The sequence below is a fragment of the Chiloscyllium punctatum genome, chromosome 7 (assembly GCF_047496795.1).
Source record: "Chiloscyllium punctatum isolate Juve2018m chromosome 7, sChiPun1.3, whole genome shotgun sequence".
In the NCBI taxonomy this organism is placed as follows: Eukaryota; Metazoa; Chordata; class Chondrichthyes; order Orectolobiformes; family Hemiscylliidae; genus Chiloscyllium; species Chiloscyllium punctatum.
This window is the reverse complement of record NC_092745.1, coordinates 56,843,859-56,865,708: the sequence shown is the minus strand read 5'-3', so window position 1 is coordinate 56,865,708 and position 21,850 is coordinate 56,843,859. Positions and strand designations below refer to the sequence as shown.

Sequence of the window (21,850 nt, the reverse complement as noted above, 5' to 3'; positions counted from 1 at the left end):
CTTGCCTTTCCAAATACATGTAAATCTTGTCCCTCAGGACTCCCTCCAACAACTTGACCACCACTGATGTCAGGCTCACTGATCAAGAGTTCCCTGGCTTGTCCTTACTACCGTTTTTAAATAGTGGTACCACATTAGCCAACCTCCAGTCATCTGGCACCTCACCTGCGACTATCAATGATACAAATATCTCAGCAATCACTTCTCTAGCTTCTCTCAGATTTCTGGGGAATTATCCACCTTTATATATTTCAAGACGTCCAGCACTTCCTCCTCTGTAATATGGGCATTTTCAAGATGTCACTATCTATTTTCCCATATTCTATAAATTCCATGTCCTTCTGTAATATGGGCATTTTCAAGATGTCACTATCTATTTTCCCATATTCTAATCTTCCATGTCCTTCTCCACAGTAAGCACTGATGCAAAATACTCATTTAGTATCTCCCCCATCTCCTGCGGCTCCATATAATGGCCGCCTTGCTGATCTTTGAGGGGTCCTATTTTCTCCCTAGTTACCCTTTTGTCCTTAACGTATTTATAAAAACCCTTTGGATCCTCCTTAACACTATTTGCCAAAGCTATCTCATGTCCCCTTTTTGCCTTCCTGATTTCCTTAAAGTGTACCACTACTGCCTTTGTACCTTCTAAGGATTTACTCAATCTATCCTGTCTATACCTGACATATGCTTCTTTCTTTTTCTTAATCAAACCCTCAATTAGTTGATGGTGCCAAAAATTATAAAATCAGACAAGGAATAGATAGCTGGTGGACTTGGAATGCATTTCTTTGTACTGACAGCAGTTGAAAACACTTCCACAAGGCTGAAAATAATAAGCATATGTTCCCACTTCATCAAAAATCTTGACTGTTTGAGCTTCAGATTCTACTCTACTTCCACCAGTAGAATTGAGCAATCCAAGAAGGGAAATTGATCCTATACCTTGACAGCGAAAAAAAACACGAGAAAGGGAAAGTGACACTGGCTGATCCATAACTAGGTATTCTGACTAAATGGCAGTTGGGTTTCTCATACACTCCTCACAAACAGCCAAAAAATTGTGGCAAGCTGTTATAAAGATGCTTCCAAGCCAGCTCCAATGCTCTTCAACACAGCTTCTAAAGTCAAAGCTAGGCTCTTCACTGCAGCAGGAACCAGTTTACCTGGCAAAACTACATTAGTACTTCTGCCCTCTCTGCATATAAGACCACATGACAGGAATTATTTCAAAAATAGTTCAATTTCTTCATTCTTGTATATGCATGAACAATAAAACATTGAGCTTTTCTCATTTTTTTGCATTTTACACCATTGTTAGTTGCTATAGTTTTTGAAACAGTTTTATAGAACTGGCTTACAAACGTATACGTTCTTCTATAAGTGCAGTGTAATTTTCACAGCCTTCCTCATCATCCCAGTCTCTCCACAGAAAGTCATAAAAGAATCTGAAAAATTCATAATAAAATGGAGTTAACAATCTGTAGAAATTGACATGATCATTAAATTTGGAAAAGTTTATTTTTGTGTTTACCTAACATTTTCCAGAGCTTGAGCAATACCACGTACAGCTGAATCCTGATCATCTATTGGATAAACTTCCAACAATGGAACACAGTGATCTAACTCATCCAAAACTTCCTCAACAAGTTCTCTTGGCAGATTAGCAATATTCGAAGAATATGGTTCTATGATTGATACTGTAGCTCGCAAATGAGAAGATTGGCTTTGTCGAGGTCTACAATTGACCTGCAAAACATTAAAGGGAAGACAAAAAAAATCGCCCACAATTACTAGGACCTTCATCATTAACTTAAAACATACAAGCCCCATATATTAAAAAAATGATATGACATTAGCCCACAAGTAAAATACCAGTGAACATTATTGCTTCAAGATTTTTAATTCTGCATGATCAGATAATATCCTCTCCTGTCTGTAATGCTTTGACATGAACATAAATACAGCAAGACCTGGATAGCATTAAAGCTCGGTGGAAAATAACATTTTCTAGACAATGACCATCTGCAGCTGGATAGAATCCAACCTTCAACATTCAATGCTATTACCAGCACAGAATGCTCCACCATCAATATCTTGGGTGTTACCATTGACCAGAAACTGGCTCGCCACATAAATACTTCAACAGCATGCCAGAATCTGCAGCAAGTAATTCACTCCCTGACTCCCAAAGGCCTGTCCACCAACTACAAGAAACAGATTAATTGTGCAATGGAATTCTCCCCACGTGTTTGACAGTACCCAGTACAAATCAGACTGACTGACTGCCATAATATCCAAAAGTCATAGTTTATAATCCATTTGTAATACTCAAAACATTCCCCTCTACAGGTGTGACCTCATAACTGTAGTCACTCATTCCTTCACTAAAGCTCAAAACTCTTCAGAAAATGCCACAAGAACATAACACTTCTCCATTACCTTACCTTCTCCATTTGATAGTGGATGTGACTGACTTTGATGGTGCAGCTAGGATCCTGCCAAAACTGCAGGTCTTTAATGTGGCCTGCAGCATCAATGAATCATAGTTATTTTAAGCGTATGATAAAGTCTGAGTGGCCCTTTCATTGTCCACTCAGAGGAAAGACTTGCCCCAGAATAGGTCCAGGCTCATACTCTCAGCCTAAGCAGAAGATTCCAATCGTTAAGGCTGGGATCCTCTGACAAATTCATGAATTCCCAAAGTCTGTCTGTACAAGTCAGAAATATGATGACGTATTCTACATTCACTGCAGATAAGTGCAGCTTCACCTTCATTCACAAAACTCAATATCATTCAGGATACTGCAGTCCATTTGATTGGCTTTCAATGTTCCCACCTGAAATATTCATTTCTTTCATCGCCAATGCACAGCCGTAGCACTGTGTACCATCAATAAGATTCACTGCAACAATGTGCCAAGACTACTTTGACAACACAATTCAAAACCATGAACTATATTACCTAGAAAAACAAAGGCAACAGATGCATTAGACATAACTATCTCTAAGTTTCCTCCCAAGTCACATACCATCATGACTTAACACTACATTGCCATTCCTTCATTCCTGCTGAACTAGAGGCCTGAACTACCTTAACACACTGAGTTGATCCATATCACAAGGACTATAGAGATTTAGGAAATGGCCCAGTATCAACTGCTCAAAGGCAATTAGTGACGGTAATTAAGATGGTCTTGCCAGAGTGCAAATGTCTCAAGTACAATAAAAAAAGTTTCAAGTGCATTCAACATAAACACGTATTGAATTTAGCTCTTATGTCAGTATTTAAACTCTGCAATGATACTTGGAGCTAGGGTTCTGCTAGAATTTAACCTGAACCTGGAGGGTCATGTCATGGGTAAGTAAATACTTCCTTGCAGCACTATCAAAAAGACCCTCAAGCACAATCCTGGTGATTGAGAGAAGACTGATGTGGCGGCAATTGACCAGATTAGATTTTTCTTTTTTGTAGACTCATACCAGCACTTTTATACTGTGCTTAATGGTGCCAGGATTGCAGATACTGGAATAGCTTGATTATTGACACAGCTTGTTCTGAAGTACATGATTTCAGTTCTACAGCTGCAATGTTATTAGGAACATGGCTTTTGTTGCCCCAGTGTATTCAAGCAATTTCTTGATGTTTCAACAAGTGAATGAATTGGTTAACAGCAACTATTCATGGTGCTGAGGACTTTAGATGGCCACAATGATTCATCCATTTGGCAATTCTTAGTGAAGACAACTGATGTTTTCACCTCTTCTTTTCTACTGGTATGCTGGATTCTGCCTTTACGGGAATGGAGAAGTTTATATCGCCTCACCTTAATATTAGTTGATTAAATGTCAATCAAACATTCATGGCTCAATGTGGCGTGACTGCAAAGCTTAGATCTGATTTGTTTAATTGCTTAATTCTGTGCACATAGTTCTGTGGATATCGCAATATAAACAAATCATGTTGGTAATACTCAGCATATCTCACAACATCAGTGGAGGAACGAAGAGTAGAGATTGATGACTTTTCGGTTTCACTGTTTAGTATTCATTTATGTTGTCACTTCACTGGTACCTAATTTTTGTTATGGTGGTAGTGCCATACAAAACAGTGGAGGGTGTCCTTAATGTGGACTTGGTATTTTGTCATGGATCAGTTAGGGAAAAGTAACATGCCAAATATGACCATCTCTAACAAGAAAGAATTTCCCTTGATGTTCAACAATACGACTATTGCTGAATTGGGTAAAAACAATGACTGCAGATGCTGAAAACCAAATACTGGATTAGTGGTGCTGGAAGAGCACAGCAGTTCAGGCAGCATCCAACGAGCAGAATTGCCCTATCATCAACATTCTGATAGTTACTAGTTACCAGAAACTTAACTGACACTGATGCTGTGGTAACAAGAGCAGGTCAGAGACAGAGAATTCGATAGCACATAATTTAACTCCTGACGCTCAATGCATGCTCCCCATTTATGAGGCACAAAAGTCAAGAATAAAAAGACAAGAACAGAATAATCTTCACTTGCCCTGGATAAGCACAGCTCCAGAATTATTCAAGAAGCAATTGGCATTCATCACACCTTAAACACTCCTTCCATTGCTGGTGCACATGACAGCAATGACTATCATAAAGAACATACAATTCAACAAATCTAGTTTGACAAAACCTTTCAAAACCAGAAATATAGAAGGTACATGGAAGCATCACCACCTGCAAGATCCCCTTCAAGAAGCATGCCATCTTAACTAGGAATTATTTGCCATTCTTGATCAGAAACCTGGAACTCCATTCATAACAACATTATGGGTATACCTACACTAGATGGACTGTACTTCTAGAAAGTGGCTCACAGTCACTTTTCAAAAGCAATAAGTGAACAGCAACAAACACTCTTCTTGTCAGTGATGTTCACATTCCATGGAAAAATAAGAAGTTTCCACCTTTCTCCCTACATATTGTATCTCTGACAGTTAAAGTTGTTTGATACTACAGAGATTCCTAAAGATTAGTGACCAGTACCAAGTCACATAGACCGAGAAAGTTTCCATTACATCAATCAGTGATAACAGCTTGAATTCTGCTTATCCAGTTGCCCCTCTCCTAAGTTTGTTTGTCTGTTTCTCAAATGGTGACAAAATACAGCCGTAGTGAGATATCCCATCATGTGGCAATTGATTGATAACCCTCGGCACATTTCTTGCCCAGGAAAGTACTATCAAGTACTATAAAATAGTAAAGCTGTAAAACGGAAAAAAAATTTGCAATTTCATAAGAACGTTGAAGAGGGAAAACTGTGATTGTCCTTAGTTTGTTTTCCTTGCTAAGTATTAATAGGTTTTCTCAATACGAAATGTCAGTGAGATTTATCGCAAGGTAAGCATGCAATAATATATCCTCATTTACTCTTAGGCAACTTCATTAAAATATTGCAAAATGTTTACAAAAATAACTTTAGACTTCATTATAATTTGTAGCAAACAAAAATTGTCAGTTTGCATAATGTAGCCTACCTCAACCAAGACACCAACATAGGGTATAGATCCTTCATCATACTTTACAAAGAACAGCTCTGGATTTGTTTTCCATACGCCTAACCATGTAGTTCTTGCACGAAGCTTTTCAGTGAGATACTTGCTCATTGCTTCATCTGCTTCTTCTGCCTTTGTAAGAATAAAACAATTGAATATTTTAGGTTTATTTCCATGCAATTGATCACACAGGCAAGTAATAAATTCAATCATTCAACAAATAAGTCCTGCAATTGAACAGAAATGTCAAACCAAACAATCTTTAAAGCAAAATGTTATCTTTCTAGTTTTCTTATCCAATGGCTCTCGATAGCCTAAAATATTAGCATTCTTCAGTTCTTTTGTGCCACACTGTGTGCAAGGATTTCAGGACCGGTAGACGTGATCTACATGGACTTCAGTAAGGCACTCGACAAGGATCCCTACGGGAAGCTAGAGAAGGGTATATGAATAGGAAAGGTTTGGAGGGATATGGGCCGGGTGCTGGGCCTCTTGCTGAGATATTTGTATCATCGATAGTCACAGGTGAGTTGCCGGAAGACTGGAGGTTGGCTAAAGTAGTGCCACTGTTTACGAAGGGTGGTAAGGACAAGCCAGGGAACTATAGAATGGTGAGCCTGACGTTGGTGGTGGGTATGTTGTTGGAGGGAATTCTGAGGGACATGTATTTCGAAAGGCAAGGACTGATTAGGGATAGTCAACAACGCTTTGTGTGTGGGAAATCATGTCTCACAAACTTGATTGAGTTTTTTGAAGAAGTAACAAAGAGGATTGATGAGGGCAGAGTGGTAGATGTGATCTATATGGACTTCAGTAAGGCATTCGATGAGGTTCCCCATGGGAGATTGATTCGTCAGGTTAGATCTCAAGGAATACAGGGTGAACTAGCCATTTGGATACCAAACTGACTCAAAGGTAGAAGACAGAGGGTGGTAGTGAAGGGTTGTTTTTCAGACTGGAGGCCTGTGACCAGTGGAGTGCCACAAGGATCGGTTCTGGGTCCACCGCGTTTTGTCATTTACATAAATGATTTGGTTGCGAGCATAAGAGGTACAGTTAGTAGTTTGCAGATGACACCAAAATTGGAGGTATAGAGGACAGAGAAGAAGGTTACCTCAGATTACAACAGGATCTTGAATAGATGGGTCAATGGGCTGAGGCGTGGCAGATGGAGTTTAATTCAGATAAATGTGAGGTGCTGCATTTTGGGAAAGCAAATCTTAGCAGGACGTATACACTTAATGGTAAGGTCCTAGGGAGTGCTACTGAACAAAGACACCTTGGAGTGCAGGTTCATAGCTCCTTGAAAGTGGAGTCGCAGGTAGATAGGATAGTGAGGAAAGTGTTTGGTATGCTTTCTTTCATTGGTCAGAGTACTGAGTACAGAAGTTGAGAGGTCATTTTGCGGCTGTACAGGACATTGGTTAGGCCACCGTTGGAATATCGCGTGCAATTCTGGTCTCCTACCTATCGGAAAGATGTTGTGAAACTTGAAAGGGTTCAGAAACGATTTACAAGGATGTTGCCAGGGTTAGAGGATTTGAGCTATTGGGAGAGGCTGAACAGGCTGGGGCTGTTTTCCTGGAGTGTTGGAGGCTGACCTTATAGAGATTTACAAAATCATGAGGGACATGGATAGGATAAATAGACAAAGTCTTTTCCCTGGGGTCAGGGAGTCCAGAACTAGTGGGCATAAGTTTAGGGTGAGAGGGGAAAGATGTAAAAGAGACCTAAGGGGCAACTTTTTCATGCAGAGGGTGGTACGGGTATGGAATGAGCTTCCAAAGGAAGTGGTGGAGGTACAATTGCAACATTTAAAAGACATTTGGATGGGTATATGAGTAGGAAGAGTTTGGACGGATATGGGCCGGGTGCTGGCAGGTGGGACTAGATTGGGTGGGATATTTGGTCGGCATGGACAGGTTGGACCAAAGGGTCTGTTTCCATGCTGTATACCTCTATGACTCGAAGTCCAATTGACCCTCCGAACACTAACCCACCCAGACCCATTCCCCTACCCTTTATTTACCCCTAATTAATGCACCTTACACTATGGGCAATTTAGCATGGTCAATTCACCTGACCTGCACATCTTTGGATTGAGGGAGGAAACCGGAGCACCTGAAGGAAACCCACGCAGACACAGGGAGAATGTGCAAACTCCACACAGATAGTCGCCAGAGACAGGAATTGAACCCAGATCGCTGGCACTGTGAGACAACAGTGCTAACCACTGAGCCACGCTTTTTGTTAATTTTGATTAGATTCCCTACAGTGTGGAAGAGGCCCTTTGGCCCAACCAGTCCACACCGACCCTCCGAAGAGTAACCTGCCCAGACACATTTCCCTCTGACTAATGAACCTATCAGTGTGGGCAATTTAGCATGGCTAATTCACCTGACCTGCACAGCTTTGGACTGTGGGAGGAAACCAGAGCACCTGGAGGAAACCCACACAGACAAGGGGAGAATATGCAAACTCCACACAGACAGTCACCCGAGGCTGGAATCGAACCTGGGACCCTGGTTCGGTGAGCCACTGTACCGCCCTTTTTTTTAGGTCCTGGGGAGCGTTACTGAACAAAGAGACCTTGGAGTGCAGGTTCATAGTTCCTGGAAAGTAGAGTCTCAGGTAGGTAGATTAGTGAAGGTATTTAGTATACTTTCTTTTATTGGTCAGAGCATTGAGTATAGGAGTTGGGACGTCAAGTTGTGGCTGTACACAACATTAGTTAGGCCACTTTTTGAATATTGCGTGCAATTCTGGTCTCCTTCATTTCAGAAGGATGTTGTGAAACTTGCAAGGGTTCAGAAAAGATTTACAAAGATGTTGCCAGGGTTGGAGGATTTGAGCTAAAAGGAGAGGCTGAGTAGGCTGGGGCTATTTTCCCTGGAGTGTCGGAGGCTGAGGAATGACCTTATAGAGGTTTACAAAATCATGAGAGTCATGGATAGGATAAATAGATAAGGTCTTTCCCCTGGGTTGGGATGTCCAGAACTAGAGGGCAAAGGTTTAAAGTGAGAGGGGAAAGATATAAAAGGGACCTAAGGGGTAACTTTTTCACACAGAGGGTGATGTGTGGATGGAATGAGCTGCCAGAGGATGTGGTAGGAGGCTGGTATAGTTACAGCATTTAAAAGGCATCTGGATGAGTATATAAATCGCAAGGGTTTAGAGGGATATGGGCCAAGTGCTGGCAAATGGAACTAGATTAGGTTAGGACATCTGGTCAGCGTGGACAAATTAAACCAAAGGGTTTGTTTCCGTGCTGCCCATCTCTATGACTCTATGACCTTGGAGCAACTTTGTGATGATATTATGGAGCTGAACACTGAACATAAATTAGAGTTAGACGACATTACATTAAACTAAAACAAACTATAATACACAATCTACAATGCCAGAGTGTCCTGAGAGAATATGGCCATAGATACAAATAGAGGCAGCACAGTGGTTAGCACTGCTGCCTCACAATGCCAGGGACCCAAGTTTGATTTTATTCTTGGCGACTGTTTGGAGTTTGCATATTCTTCCCGAGTCTGCATGGTTCCCCTCCTGGTGGTCCGGTTTCCTCCCACAGTCCAAAGATGTGCAGGTTAGGTGGATTGGCAATGCTAAATTGCCCATACTGTCCAGGGATGTGCAGGCTAGGTAGGTTATCTATGGCAAATGCAGAGTGAGAGGGATACGGTAGTGGTTTGGGTGTGTGTAGGATGCTCTTTAGTAGGTTGATATGGACTTGATGGGCTAAATGGCCTGCTTCCACACTGTAGGAATTCTATTCTACAAAGGGTGGTTTAGTTTTTACTGTAACAACAAGTTTAGAGCCTGATATCTACGACCACCATGTATAGCATAATTTAGTATTAATGTATAATAAATAGTGTTACTTTGAACTGTAAGCCTGAGGACAGTTTTTGACTTTGCCTTCTCTTTGAACCCAAACTCACAACGTAGCATCAAACCAGACAATAAAAGAGGGTAGCATTAGTGGGATTTGCTACGTCGCAAATCTTAGCAGCAGTGAAGATCAAGAAACAGACCTAAGATTGGCTGGAGAAGAAAAAAAGTTCTTAAAACATTTTTATAAATGTAACCATTGGTACAGCTTTTAAGAGCTGCCAGCAGCCAGAAAAGCCACAGAGCTTGACAGCTGCTGTCAAGGTAACCTCAGAGCAGAAAGTTCCTCCAGAGTAAGCCCCAAACACTAAGTCTCAAAAAGCCCTTCACAATCAATAATAGGGAAAATGAAGTTTTAAGGAAACAGTGAGAGCAAGAAAGACCCAATAGCAGCTAAGGGAAAAAATCTGAGCTGAGTACCCATGAAAAGTGAATGACTACTCAACATGTAAGCAGCTTCAACACCTTCAGGGAAGGAACAAAAAAGATGATATTGTAATACGAATACTGAAAGCTGTTAAAGTTTCTGTTGCTCTAAGTGCTGTTTTTAGATGTAAACTTCAGATTGAATTACAAATTCAAAGTTTTACTTGGACAGCTAAAAAGTTTCATTAATTTTACAGTTAAAATACCAAAATTTGGTTAAAAGCAATGGAAACAAATCTGATCATGTATTGTCAAATTTGATGTGATAATGATTACGAATGACACCACAGTAGACATCTTTGCTGCGGTCAAAAAAAATTATTGAATCTTATTGAGCGAAACTACTTCAAGAAAGTTTCTAATGAATCCCACTTGATCAGCAGAGATTAACATTTTACCACCTGAATTAAAGACGTTTGCAGAGATGTTGTACGATTAAAGTGAAATTGAGTGTCAAACAGACAGTCAAAGATCACATATTATGTGGAGAAAACGTGCATTATCAATAACTGGGAATCTTCCCTAATAAGCACGGGAGCATGTTTTGCCCTCAACCTCCTGCCAAGGATACATGAACTAGCACACTATGGAAAATGTCTTTCAGCAACAGGATCTGAAATTGTGTACTGGACTACATGCTGAAACTACCTAGCTTCATAATAGGAGAATATGATGTCCTAGATATTTATAAGCAGCAGGCCTTATGGTGAATGATGAATGGGAATTTTCTAAGTATTCCGATTGTTCCCTAGCCATATTGCTTGTACGAATCAACAGCTCAGAAGGTGATCCCCAGAAGACCAAGTTGGTGAAGGAGTTCCCAACTCCTAAGTCAGTGCACAATATACGATGGTTTCTGGGTATCAAGTATCAATTTACTGAATTTTTACCATATCATATTTGCTATGGAATGCTTGTAAAAATCTCTTGAAAACATTATAAATGTTATTCAGTTGCACAGCAACAGATAGCCTTTCAGAAAACTGTACAGTTTTGGTCTCCTTACTTGAGAAAGGATGTACTGTCACTGGAGGCGCTGCACAGGAAATTCACTAAGTTGAGTCCGGATTTGAGAGAGTTGGCTTATAGGACAGATAGAATAGATTGGGACTACACTCATTTGAGCTTAGAAGAATGAGGAGGGATTTTACAGAAATATATAAAATTATGAAAGGAATAGACAAGATACAAGCAGAGAAGTTGTTTCTCCTGGCGAGTGAAACTCCAACAAGGGGGCATTGCTTCAAAATAAGAGGGAGCAGATTTAGGACTGAGTTGAGGAGAACTTCTTCACTGGAAGGGTTGTGAATCTGTGGAATTTCCTACCCAGTGAAGCAGTTGAGGCTACCTCGTTGAATGACTTTAAGGCAAAGAGAGATAGATTTTTAACAGTAAAGGGATTAAGGGTTATAGTGGGCAGGTGGGTAAGTGGAGCTGAGTCCTTGAAAAGATCAGCCATGACCTTATTGAATGAAAAAGTGTAAGCAAAAATATCTCATGTACAATGCCTTTCAGCCCAGATTTATAAAATTCTTATATGAAACTCAATATGTCCAAGGCATGTATCAATTGTTAGAAGATGTTCTTTCCAAAACAATGGTTGAAATACTCACTTATGACGATGATGTTTTTGGGGCTGAAGTACACTCTTACACTCAAACAACCATATTATCTTGGCCAGCCTCTTGAAACAAACTTGATGTCATTAGGAAAGTACAAAAGAAGGAACACGAGTGCACTAATGTGTACAGGTATTGCATTCAAGAATGGCTTGGAGCTTGGTTTGCAGACCACATCACCAAGTCTACTTTGAACACATAGCACTTTTCTGTACAGTCATAGTCATACAGCACAGAAACAGGCCCTTCAGTCCAACCTGTCCATGATGACCATAATCCCAAACTAAACTAGTCTCCCCGCCTGCACTTGACTCATATCCGTCTAAACATTTCTTATTCATTACTTACCTAAATGTCTTTTAAATGTTGTAACTGTACCCACATTCACTACATCCTCTCGCAGGTCATTCTACACACGAATCACTCTCCTTGTTAAAAAAAAACTGCCCTCAAGTCTTTTTAGAAGATTTTTCTACTTTCACCTTAAAAATATGTGCTATAGATTCTGTGTCATATGATCCTGCCCCACTAGCTACCTAACAAAGGAGCAGTGCTCAGAAAGTTAATACTTCCAAATAAACCTGTTGGACTATAACCTGGTGTTGTGTAACTTTTAATTTTCTTCAGAGGATTTACTTAGGCATAATTAATTGCAGAATAAGAGCTTATGAAGCTGTTTAGTAGCCAGGAATTACAAAACAGAAGATCTCATCAACAATTGTAATACATGCGTTATATACAGTAATGAATAATGGAAACCTTTAATACTTGCAGAATAGCCTGACTGACCCTGGATCTGTTTCAGCACAGACCTATTCATTTGTGAAGGTAATTTCCACATCACTGTGGTCAATTACTACTCAAGATGGTTTGAGATTAAAAAACTGATATCAATGATTGCTTAAATGGTTGAGAGAGCCCTGACGGAGATACTTTTCATTCATGGTATCCAGGTGTTGTTGTTTCTGACAATGGTCCATAGTTTGAGAGGGAGGTGTTTAAAGTAATCAGAAAGACACTGAGCTTTCAACATGTCATAAATTTGTCTTGGATATTCTGAGTCCAGTGGAAGATAAAATGAGTAGAACAGTGAAAAATCTGAGACAAGTCCAGATTTTCTGACTGCTTTATTCATTTGCTGCTCCAGCCCACTCTCCTCAGAATTGATTGTTAATCGAAACTTGGAAAGGTTCAGAAAAGATTTACAAGGATGTTGTCAGGGTTGGAGGGTTTGTTTCCAGGTGGTACATTCCAATGACTTGATGATGATGGGATGCAGACTAAAAGCTCAACTCTACATTCGAAGTAACTTGGTTCTGATGGACAATAATATGGTAGGCAATACAGATTGCGTCCCACAAGGAATGCCAGTTCCAGAGTGGACTAGCACAAAATAAGACAATATGGCACAGAATTAGGCCATTTGGCCTCTCAAGTCTGCTCCTCATTTGGTATGTTGATATAGAGCCTTAGAGATCGAAACAGACCCTTCGGTCCAACTCACCCATGCTGACCAGATATCCTAACGTAATCTAGTCCCATTTGCCAGCACTTGGCCCATATCCCTCTAAACCCTTCATATTCATGTACCCATCCAGATACCTTTTAGATGTTGTAATTATACCAGCCTCCACCACTTTCTCTGGCAGCTCATTCCATACACGCACAACCCTTTGCATGAAAAAGTTGCCCCTTAGGTCCCTTTTAAATCTTTTCCCTCTCACCCTGAACCTATGCCCTCTAGCTCTGGAGTCCCCCACCCTTGTCTATTTACCCCATCCATGCTCCTCATGATTTTATAAACCTTTAGAATATCACCCCTCAGCCTCTGACACTACAGGAAAAACAGCCCCAGCCTATTCAGCCTCTCCCTATTGCTCAAATCCTCCAGCCCTGGCAACATCTTTATAAATCTTTTTTGAACTACTTCAAGTTTCACCAACATCCTTCCGATAGGAGGGAGACCAGAATTGCACACAATATTCCAAAAATGGCCCAACTAATGTGTTTCTGATATGTTTCTCAACCCCATTCTCCTGCCTTCTCCCCTTAACCCTTGATCCTCTTACCAATCAAGAACCTATCTGTGTCTGTTTTAAATGTACTAAATGACTTGGCCTCCACAGCCCTCTGTAGAAATGATTTCCACAGATTAACTACCCTGTGACTGAAAAAATCCTTGCTCATTTCAGTTCTAAAGGGTTGTCTTATAAATCTCAGGCTGTGCTCTCTGGTCCCAGTCTCTCCTACTTGGAGAAACATCTTCTCCAAGTCACTGAATACTGACCGAGAGCCCTCAACCAATTCTCATATGACAAACCTTTCATCCCTGGGATCATATAAACTTCCTCTGGATCCCCTCCAATGCCAGCACATCTTTGCTTCGGTACAGGGCCCAAAACTGCTCACAACATTCTAAATGCGGTCAAAGCCTTATATTAGCCTCAGCAGTACATTTCAGCTGTTGTATTCTAGCCCTCTTGAAATGAATACCATTTACCTTCATAACTGCCAAATGAATCTGCATGTTAATCCTAACAGAATCCTGAACCAGAGTTCCCAAGTCCCTTTGTGCTTCAGATTTCAGAAGCTTTTCCCCATTTAGAAAATAGCCTGTGCTTTTAGTCTTCCTACGAAAATCAACTCCAGCTTTTCCACTACTCTTGACCCACTCCAATTTGACTATTGGACCAACAGATCCACGTCAGATGCCATATCACTTGCCCTACACTCCTCCCTAAAATATCTTGATACCAAGAACAGCTACATAAGAATAGTACTCATTGACTACAGTTCAGCCTTCAACACTATTATCCCCTCTAGACTGATTACTAAACTTTGTGATCTCGGACTAAGCCCAACTCTCTGCAACTGGATCCTCAGTTTCCTTACCCATAGGCCACAATCAGTGAAGAGTGGGGACAATATTTCATCTTCACTAACATTCAACACTGGAGCACCCCAGGGATGCGTACTCAGCCCCCTATTGTACACACTATATACTCACAACTGCATCACCAAATACCAGACTAATGTCATTGACAAGCTCGCTAATGACACCACCATAGTCGGTTGAATCTCAGATGACGACAAAACAGACTCCAGATGGGAGATAAAAGATCTGGAAAAATGGTGCACTGAGAACATCCTAGCTCTCAATGCCAGCAAAACCAAGGAACTTATTATTAACTTTCAGGGGGATGTTACTCATGCCCCCTTACACATTAAAAGCATAGAGGTGGAATGAGTGGACAGCGTCAAGGTCCTGGGAGTGGTCATCCACAACAAGCTTTCTTGGACTCTTCATGTGGATGCACTAGTTACAAAAGGCCCAATAACGTATCTTCTTCCTCAGGCAGCTGAGGAAATTTGGCATTTGCCAACTTTTATAGGTGTGTCATCGAGAGCATTCTGTCTGAATGTATCACTACCTGGTATGGCAACTGTACTATTCAAGATCGGAGATGGTTACAGAGAGTAGTGAAATCGGCCTGGACAATCACAAAGGCCAACTTTCCATCTATAGAATCCATCTACCTGGCCCGCTGTCAAGGAAAGGCCGCCAGCATTCTTAAAGATCCATCCCACCTTGGCAATGTTTTTTCTACAACCTCTATCATCAGGGAGAAGGTACAGAAGCCTAAACACATGCACCAGCAGGTTTCGAAACAGTTTGTACCCTACTATTGTTAGCATACTGAATGGACTCACAAACTCTTAACATTCACCTGTACTTGTGTTTTTGTTTTTGCCGCTGTTTACCTATTATTTACTATCTATGCTACTTAACTATGTGATCTGCCTGTATTGCTCGCAAGACAAAGCTTTTCACTGTGCGTCGGTACACGTGACAATAAATTCAATTCAAAATACATTATCTCACACTTTGCCACACTGCATTCCATCTGCCATCTCTTTGCCCACTCTCCCAGCCTGTCCAGGTCCTTCTGCAGCATGCCTGCTTCCTCAATACCACCTGTCCCTCTACCTGTCTTTGTATATTCAGCAAACTTAACAATGCTCTCAGTTCCTTCGTCCAGAACATTAATCTATGAGTAGCTGTGGTCCCAGCATGGACCCCTGTGGAATTCCACTTTGCCACTACCATCCATTGTGGGCGGCACAGTAGTTAGCACTGCTGCCTTACAGCACCAGAGACCCGGGTTCAATTCCCGCCTCAGGCGACTGACTGTGTGGAATTTGCGCATTCTCCCCACGTCTGCATGTGTTTCCTCCGGGTGCTCTGGTTTCCTCCCACAATCCAAAAATGTGCAGGTCAGGTGAATTGCCCCTAGTGTTAGGTGCAGGGGTAAACATAGGGGAATGGGTCTGGGTGGGTGCGCTTCAGCGGGTCGGTGTGGACTTGTTGGGCCGAAGGGCCTGTTTCCACACTGTAAGTAATCTAATCCTGAAAAAGACCCCTTTATCCCCACTCTCTGCCTCTGCCAGTCAGCCAAACCTCAATCCATGCCAGTACCTTGCCCCTAACATGTGGATTCTTAAATATTCAATAGCCTCTTGTGTGGCACATTGATAAGGGCCGTCTGGAAATCCAAGTAAGTCATGTCCACTGTTTCTTCTTTGCCATTACCTCATTAAAGACTTCTAACAGATTTGACAGGTATGGTCTCCCCTAGGAGTAACCGTGCTGACTCAGTTTGCTTTACCGTGCACTTCCAAGTACTCCGCATTCTCATTCTTAATAATGGATTCTAAAGTCTTGTGAACGACTGAGGTCGGGCTAACTGACCTATTGTTTCCTATCTTCTGCCTATCTTACTTCTTAAACAAGGTTGATACATTAGCCATTTTCCAGTCCTCTTGCAGCCTCCCTGACTCCAGTGATTCCTGAAGAATGACCACCATGGCCTCTATAATTGCTTTGATTTTCTCCTTTAGAACTGTAGAGTGTAGTCCAGCAGGTATAGTTGATTTATCCACCTTCAGATCTTTCAGCTTTCTCCTTAGTGATGGCCACTACATTCATCTCAACCCCCTGTTGAAGTTCTGACATGCTGCTGGTGTCTTCCTACTTGAAAACTGATGCAAAATACCTGTTCAGTTCCTCAGCCATTTCTTTGTTCCCTATGCAACTTCTCTAGACTTATTTTCCAGCAGTCCAACGTTCACTCTTGCCTGACTCTTACCTTTTTGATATCTAAAAACACTCTTGCATTCTTCTTTTATATTTCTAGCTAGCTTACTCTCATATTTCATCTTCTCCCTACTTTTGTCTTTTTAGTTATCTTCTGCTGTTTTTTAAAGGCTTCCCAATCCTCTGGCTTCCTCTACTTTTTTCCATATTGTATGCTTTCTTTCATTTTTGTGCTGTTCCTGACTTCCACTGGCAGCCATTGTTGTCTTATCCTCCCCTGAGCACATAATAAATTTTACCACACCAAAATGTTAACAACACTGCGTCATGGACAACCAGTTTGGACAAGGGGACTTCAAAGGAAGGGTTAGAATGCAACTGCCTGGGCAACATCAATGTGATCTTTCAGAAGCAAATGAAAAAGTCATCCATTGCAATGATATCAGCTCATCTCATTGTTCCTGCTTTGCCATTTTCCAAACTTAATATGGGACCCACCTGCTGAACTGGAACAAAATGAAACCCACCAATGATGTGCCACAAAGCAACAGTACCTCAGACATATGCCTTGGATCATACTACCCTTGCAAGGTCTGTCATCAGGGTGCTAGAACAATCTAATGCAAGTTAGCCGAATAAATGCAAGATCGCTACTATTACCACACCTGGTATTTCTACACCAGGTTATAGACCTTTTTGACCGACTAAGAGAGCTGAGGAAGAAAATGATGAGTAAACGTTGTAAGCAATCAACATTATTTATTTAAGTAGATATGTAACTGTTCATCAATATTTATTTGAAAGAAATGTGTGAGGAGGGATGTTGAATAAGGGCTCCAGTACCTGAAAAAAACCTTGTGATGATGTCATGGAGCTGGAAATCACTGAACATAAATAAGTGTGGGTGGAGTTAGACCACACTACACTAAACCACAGCAGATCACATTACATATGACAACTAATTAAAAGATTTAATATTAGATACTAAACTCAAAAATTAGACAGTCTTGAGAGCATACAGATAGAAACACAAAGACAAATTATCACTTATTGAGTGTAACTATAAGATCAGGGCCCGGTAAATTTATGTTTATCATATATTTAGTATTAATGTATAAAACTTCAGTTTCCTAACTTTGCCTTCTCTTCAACTAGTTAGTCTTTAATCCAAGTGTGGCATCACGATTTCTCGATCCTTTTACTACAATGTGAATTGTTAGTGTCATGATTCATTGGGATAGCGCACTGGAAATCAAGCCCCATTTTTCCCTAAATTTTTCTCAAGGCCCTCCAATAACTTTTTAAATAACTGATTCCAGCATTTCCCTATGATAAATTTTAGGCTTATTGACCAGTAGTTTTCTTCTTTATGTCTCCCTCCTTTCTTGAATAAAGGAGGAGTTATAAATATAGGAGCAGCATTAGGCCAATAGTGCCTTTGAGCCTGCTGGACCATTCAAGATCACAGCTAATCTGATTAATCCACATTATCACCTACTCCCAATAACCTTTCATTGCCTTGTCTAGAATCTATCTACCTCTGCCTTAAAATAACCAAGAACTATGTTTTCACCACTTGTTGAGCAAGAGTTCTAAAGGCTCAAAACCCTCTGAGGAAAACGATTCTCCTTACCTCTGTCTCAAATGTTATGTGAAATAGTATTACATAAACTATTTTCCAATCTGATGGCAGGTACCTTCACAGAGTCTGGTGAATTATTTCAATTCTCTTCTCTGCAGCTCCTGACTGATCTGTTTATTTCTAACATGAATAGACTTTTCTCACATTTCCAGCATCTGTAATTTTATTTTATTGGGTGGGCAGCCATCATGGTTCATGTAATTGGTGACTTTAAATTTTCAAAGGAATAATGACTATCACATAATGCATTTCATTTTCAATTAATAATCCATGTAATTATGGGAAGAGAATACTTCGATTATTTTTAATTGGAAGATGGTTTTGATTAAAGACGAATTTGACAGATTGAATTTCTGTGGGGTTCTCCGATTCATCCTCTGTAATTCAGTAAAAAACCAAGAACACAACACAAATAACATTTACTCAATAGTTGCGTGGTCGCATGACTCATACGCTCAAGTTATAGCAGAGAAGCAGGAGAACATCTAGAGAAATTCAATCCCAGTTTGAATCTTAGCAGATGGGCTTGGGCATGAATATTGGTCCCATAGTGTCCAATTCCTGTACCTTATTTACATTCCTCTCTTAGTTTCCTGTTCATTATGTTGCCCTCTGTTTCTCATCTCATCCACATCTGCTACTCTTGCTGTTCGGGTGGGTAAGCTGATATGAATTGGAATTTGTGATTTCAGGATAATTTTGTACAGAATGTAGACTCAAATTTTCTAATATGGGAGAGGCCTCCAATTCCAATTACATTGCTAATGCACACTGGAATCCTGAAAAAGAGCATAGACATCAGTGGTATTTGTTCAGGATTCATAATTCTAATGACAGGGAATCAGATGGCCAGAGCCATACAGACTTTGGCAGTTTTCATTATATTTATCTTGATTTTTAAATGGATTTACCTTCATAGAAATACGCTTGTTTTATCCATAAGTAAATCAACTAGCACATGATAGTAGTCCAATATCCCAAACATCGTTCACCCTCCTACCCCATCAAAGAGTAGTCAGCCCATGCCACTCAACTTCCAAAATTTCAGTGTAATCAGGAAATACGGGATGGTGGCTTCAGTTTTTTTTATGAGGTAAAGAGAGGTTAATGGGCTGAATATTGTCAGGGACAAGGAAGGGGTGAATACTTTCAGGATGAAGGACAGGACTGAACATTGTTAAGAGTTGAGGGAAGTGGGTAAACGTTATTGGGGATGAGGAAAGATTGGAGCATTTTTAAATGTTGGCAATAGGTTGTGACAGCACTGTCAACGAGGGGAGAATGCAGTGTCAGGGTTGACAGCTCCATTCAAAACAATGTAATAATGAACTATTCTTAAGAAAAGCAGGCACAGATGCATAGGAATTACACTTGACATTTAGCCTCAATCTGTGTTCACCCCCGAATCTGTGCTGGATCTGGTGTCAGAATATGCAAAGGCATGTGGACTGATTAAATCATAGTTAGCTTTGGACACTCATGGTTTTGCCTCTAGTGGGGTATTTTATCTGATGTTGCAATAATTATGATATCATCCTGACATAAGAAACAAGGTGCGGAAGTTGTGGTATTGAAGAATCCAACATTTATTACAATTAGCTATGTAGTTATGTTACATTCACAGAGACAGCATTGTCTGTCCTAAAGTCAAGTTATTTGATTACAGCTGAGAGCAAGCTTCTCATAGCATCTCATGCTTCAAATGATCCCCAAGTGAGATGGCAAATGAGACCTTTATACCCTCAGATCATATACTATGCTACAGTGATGGTATCGTGGATATGTCATCTAAAGGTATTGTTGATATATTGACTGTGCTAGAACGCATCCTCTCCAATGCTGACTAGAAGATCTGCACCATAATTGCAGACAGAGAGCAAGGATAAATCCTTGTACAACTACTGGGGTTGCAAAGAATACCAGCGTGATTTGAAACATGCGGGGACAAAGTGGTAAACAAGACTGTCATCCCAGTAGAAGACGTAGGGTGACTGGAAATTTTACAGGAAGAGAGAACAAGTGTGAATTAAGGAGGGGAATGATGTGTGAAGTGCCTCCATCCCATTTTTCACTGCAGCAATGGGGGGTGCCAATACATCGTCAAATTATTCATAACTGCTTTACAATAAAACCTCGACAAAATATGTCATAATCATTTCTACAGGTGACAGAATTTGGGTGTAATTCATATGCATTACAACAATGCTTCAGTAGGCTGGGCTAAATTGCACGACTAAGTCGTTTTATAGCTGTCATGTGTTTAGAATAACTCGCTAAGTTTTGCAAGTTTCCAGGTTGGCGTGCACAACAAATGGGAGCCTAGAATTAAAAAAAAAGTTATATTTATTCCGCCATCCCAACAGTATCATATTCTGGCCGCAGCTTTTGCTCCTCGTCTTTGGTCATCTTGGCAGCCCACTTCTTCCCTATGTCTTAACGCTAATCATCAACCGCCTAGTTGCTGAATCATTTTTCCCTCCACTTTGTACCTTGCAAGAAGATAAAATCTGATCACAGTACAGGTTCACCCTGCTCTCCGGCGTGAATTTGACAGTTGACACGTAGACCTGCGGCAGAACATTCGCTTCTTCCAATTCCTCTGAGTCTGCCGGCTTGTGCTTCATCTCCCGCTGAGCAGTTCTCACCGGCCGAGGGGACGAAGTCAGGGGTCGAACAGAGCTGTTTTCTCCAGAGCTCTTATCATCCAGCTCAATCTCCTCTGAGTGACTTACTTGGGCCTCGCAGGCGATATCCTTGTCGGAAGAGCACGACGCCATTACCGCGCTCACCCGTTGCTCCAACCGCCCACACGAGCACGCGGCAGATCCGACCTCAAGCGAAGACCATGTGCGGAGGGGAACAGTGGAGAAAGGGGCGGGGACAGGGGCGCAACAGCGCGAGATCATCTTCTGAAACAGGCAAAACACCGATGAGGCGTTTCACGACCAACGGCCAACCACGCGAACATAGCCTTGCACCAGAACATTGGCGCTGGTTTTCAATTGGCGCGTGCACCGCCAGAAACGGCAGTGGGCAAAGAAGATGATTTTTGTCTTGTTTGGAGCGGTGAATGTCCGCTGTTTGCTGCATTGCATTTTTGCTTTGCGTTTCAATTCTTTGATTTTTTTTCCTCATCGCACAGATGTTCAGTTGTCGAACGTTTATCTGCCATCCTTTGGCGAGGAGATGTTCATTCAGCTGCCCTAACACACGGCAAGACAATATAACATATAACGTCTTGAGGGGAACTTTGGATGTGCGAATATTTTGTGTTCTGTTCATCTGATGGTTAATCGGCTTGCAACCATTCAATTTTAGAACAACGCTGAATTGTGGTAGGTATTTTATTGATATGGCTGACGAGCAGTGACTGCAGTGGAACTTTCTGTTTTAAACTACGTCAGCAGACTTTCTCATCAGAACCAAAGTAATTCTGCTGCAACTTAAACCCTTGATAAAGGAGTACTGTATACGTAGCAGGAAACATTGGACTTCACGACGACTATAAGAGAAATAGGCGATGATAGTTTTAAATATTATTATTCAATTTATGTATTACTTACTCATTCATGTTATGATACATAGGGGTTATGAGATTTTCAAGAGTGTCGAGTGATTTTATTTCAGGTGT

General features: G+C 40.9%; 1 protein-coding gene across 1 annotated transcript in view; it reads right to left on the bottom strand.

Moving 5' to 3' along the window:
- LOC140479348 (testicular spindle-associated protein SHCBP1L-like) overlaps positions 1 to 20,996 on the bottom strand; it is a 68,272-nt gene extending 47,276 nt beyond the window's left edge. The window contains exons 1-5 of the mRNA XM_072573257.1: positions 20,740 to 20,996; positions 13,537 to 13,546; positions 5,520 to 5,669; positions 1,535 to 1,749; positions 1,362 to 1,448 (exon numbers count right to left, since the gene is read on the bottom strand). Of these exons, the coding sequence (XP_072429358.1) occupies positions 1,362 to 1,448; positions 1,535 to 1,749; positions 5,520 to 5,669; positions 13,537 to 13,546; positions 20,740 to 20,996 (719 nt within the window). The remainder of the gene's footprint in view (positions 1 to 1,361; positions 1,449 to 1,534; positions 1,750 to 5,519; positions 5,670 to 13,536; positions 13,547 to 20,739) is intronic.
- Between the last annotated feature and the right edge of the window lie 854 nt (positions 20,997 to 21,850).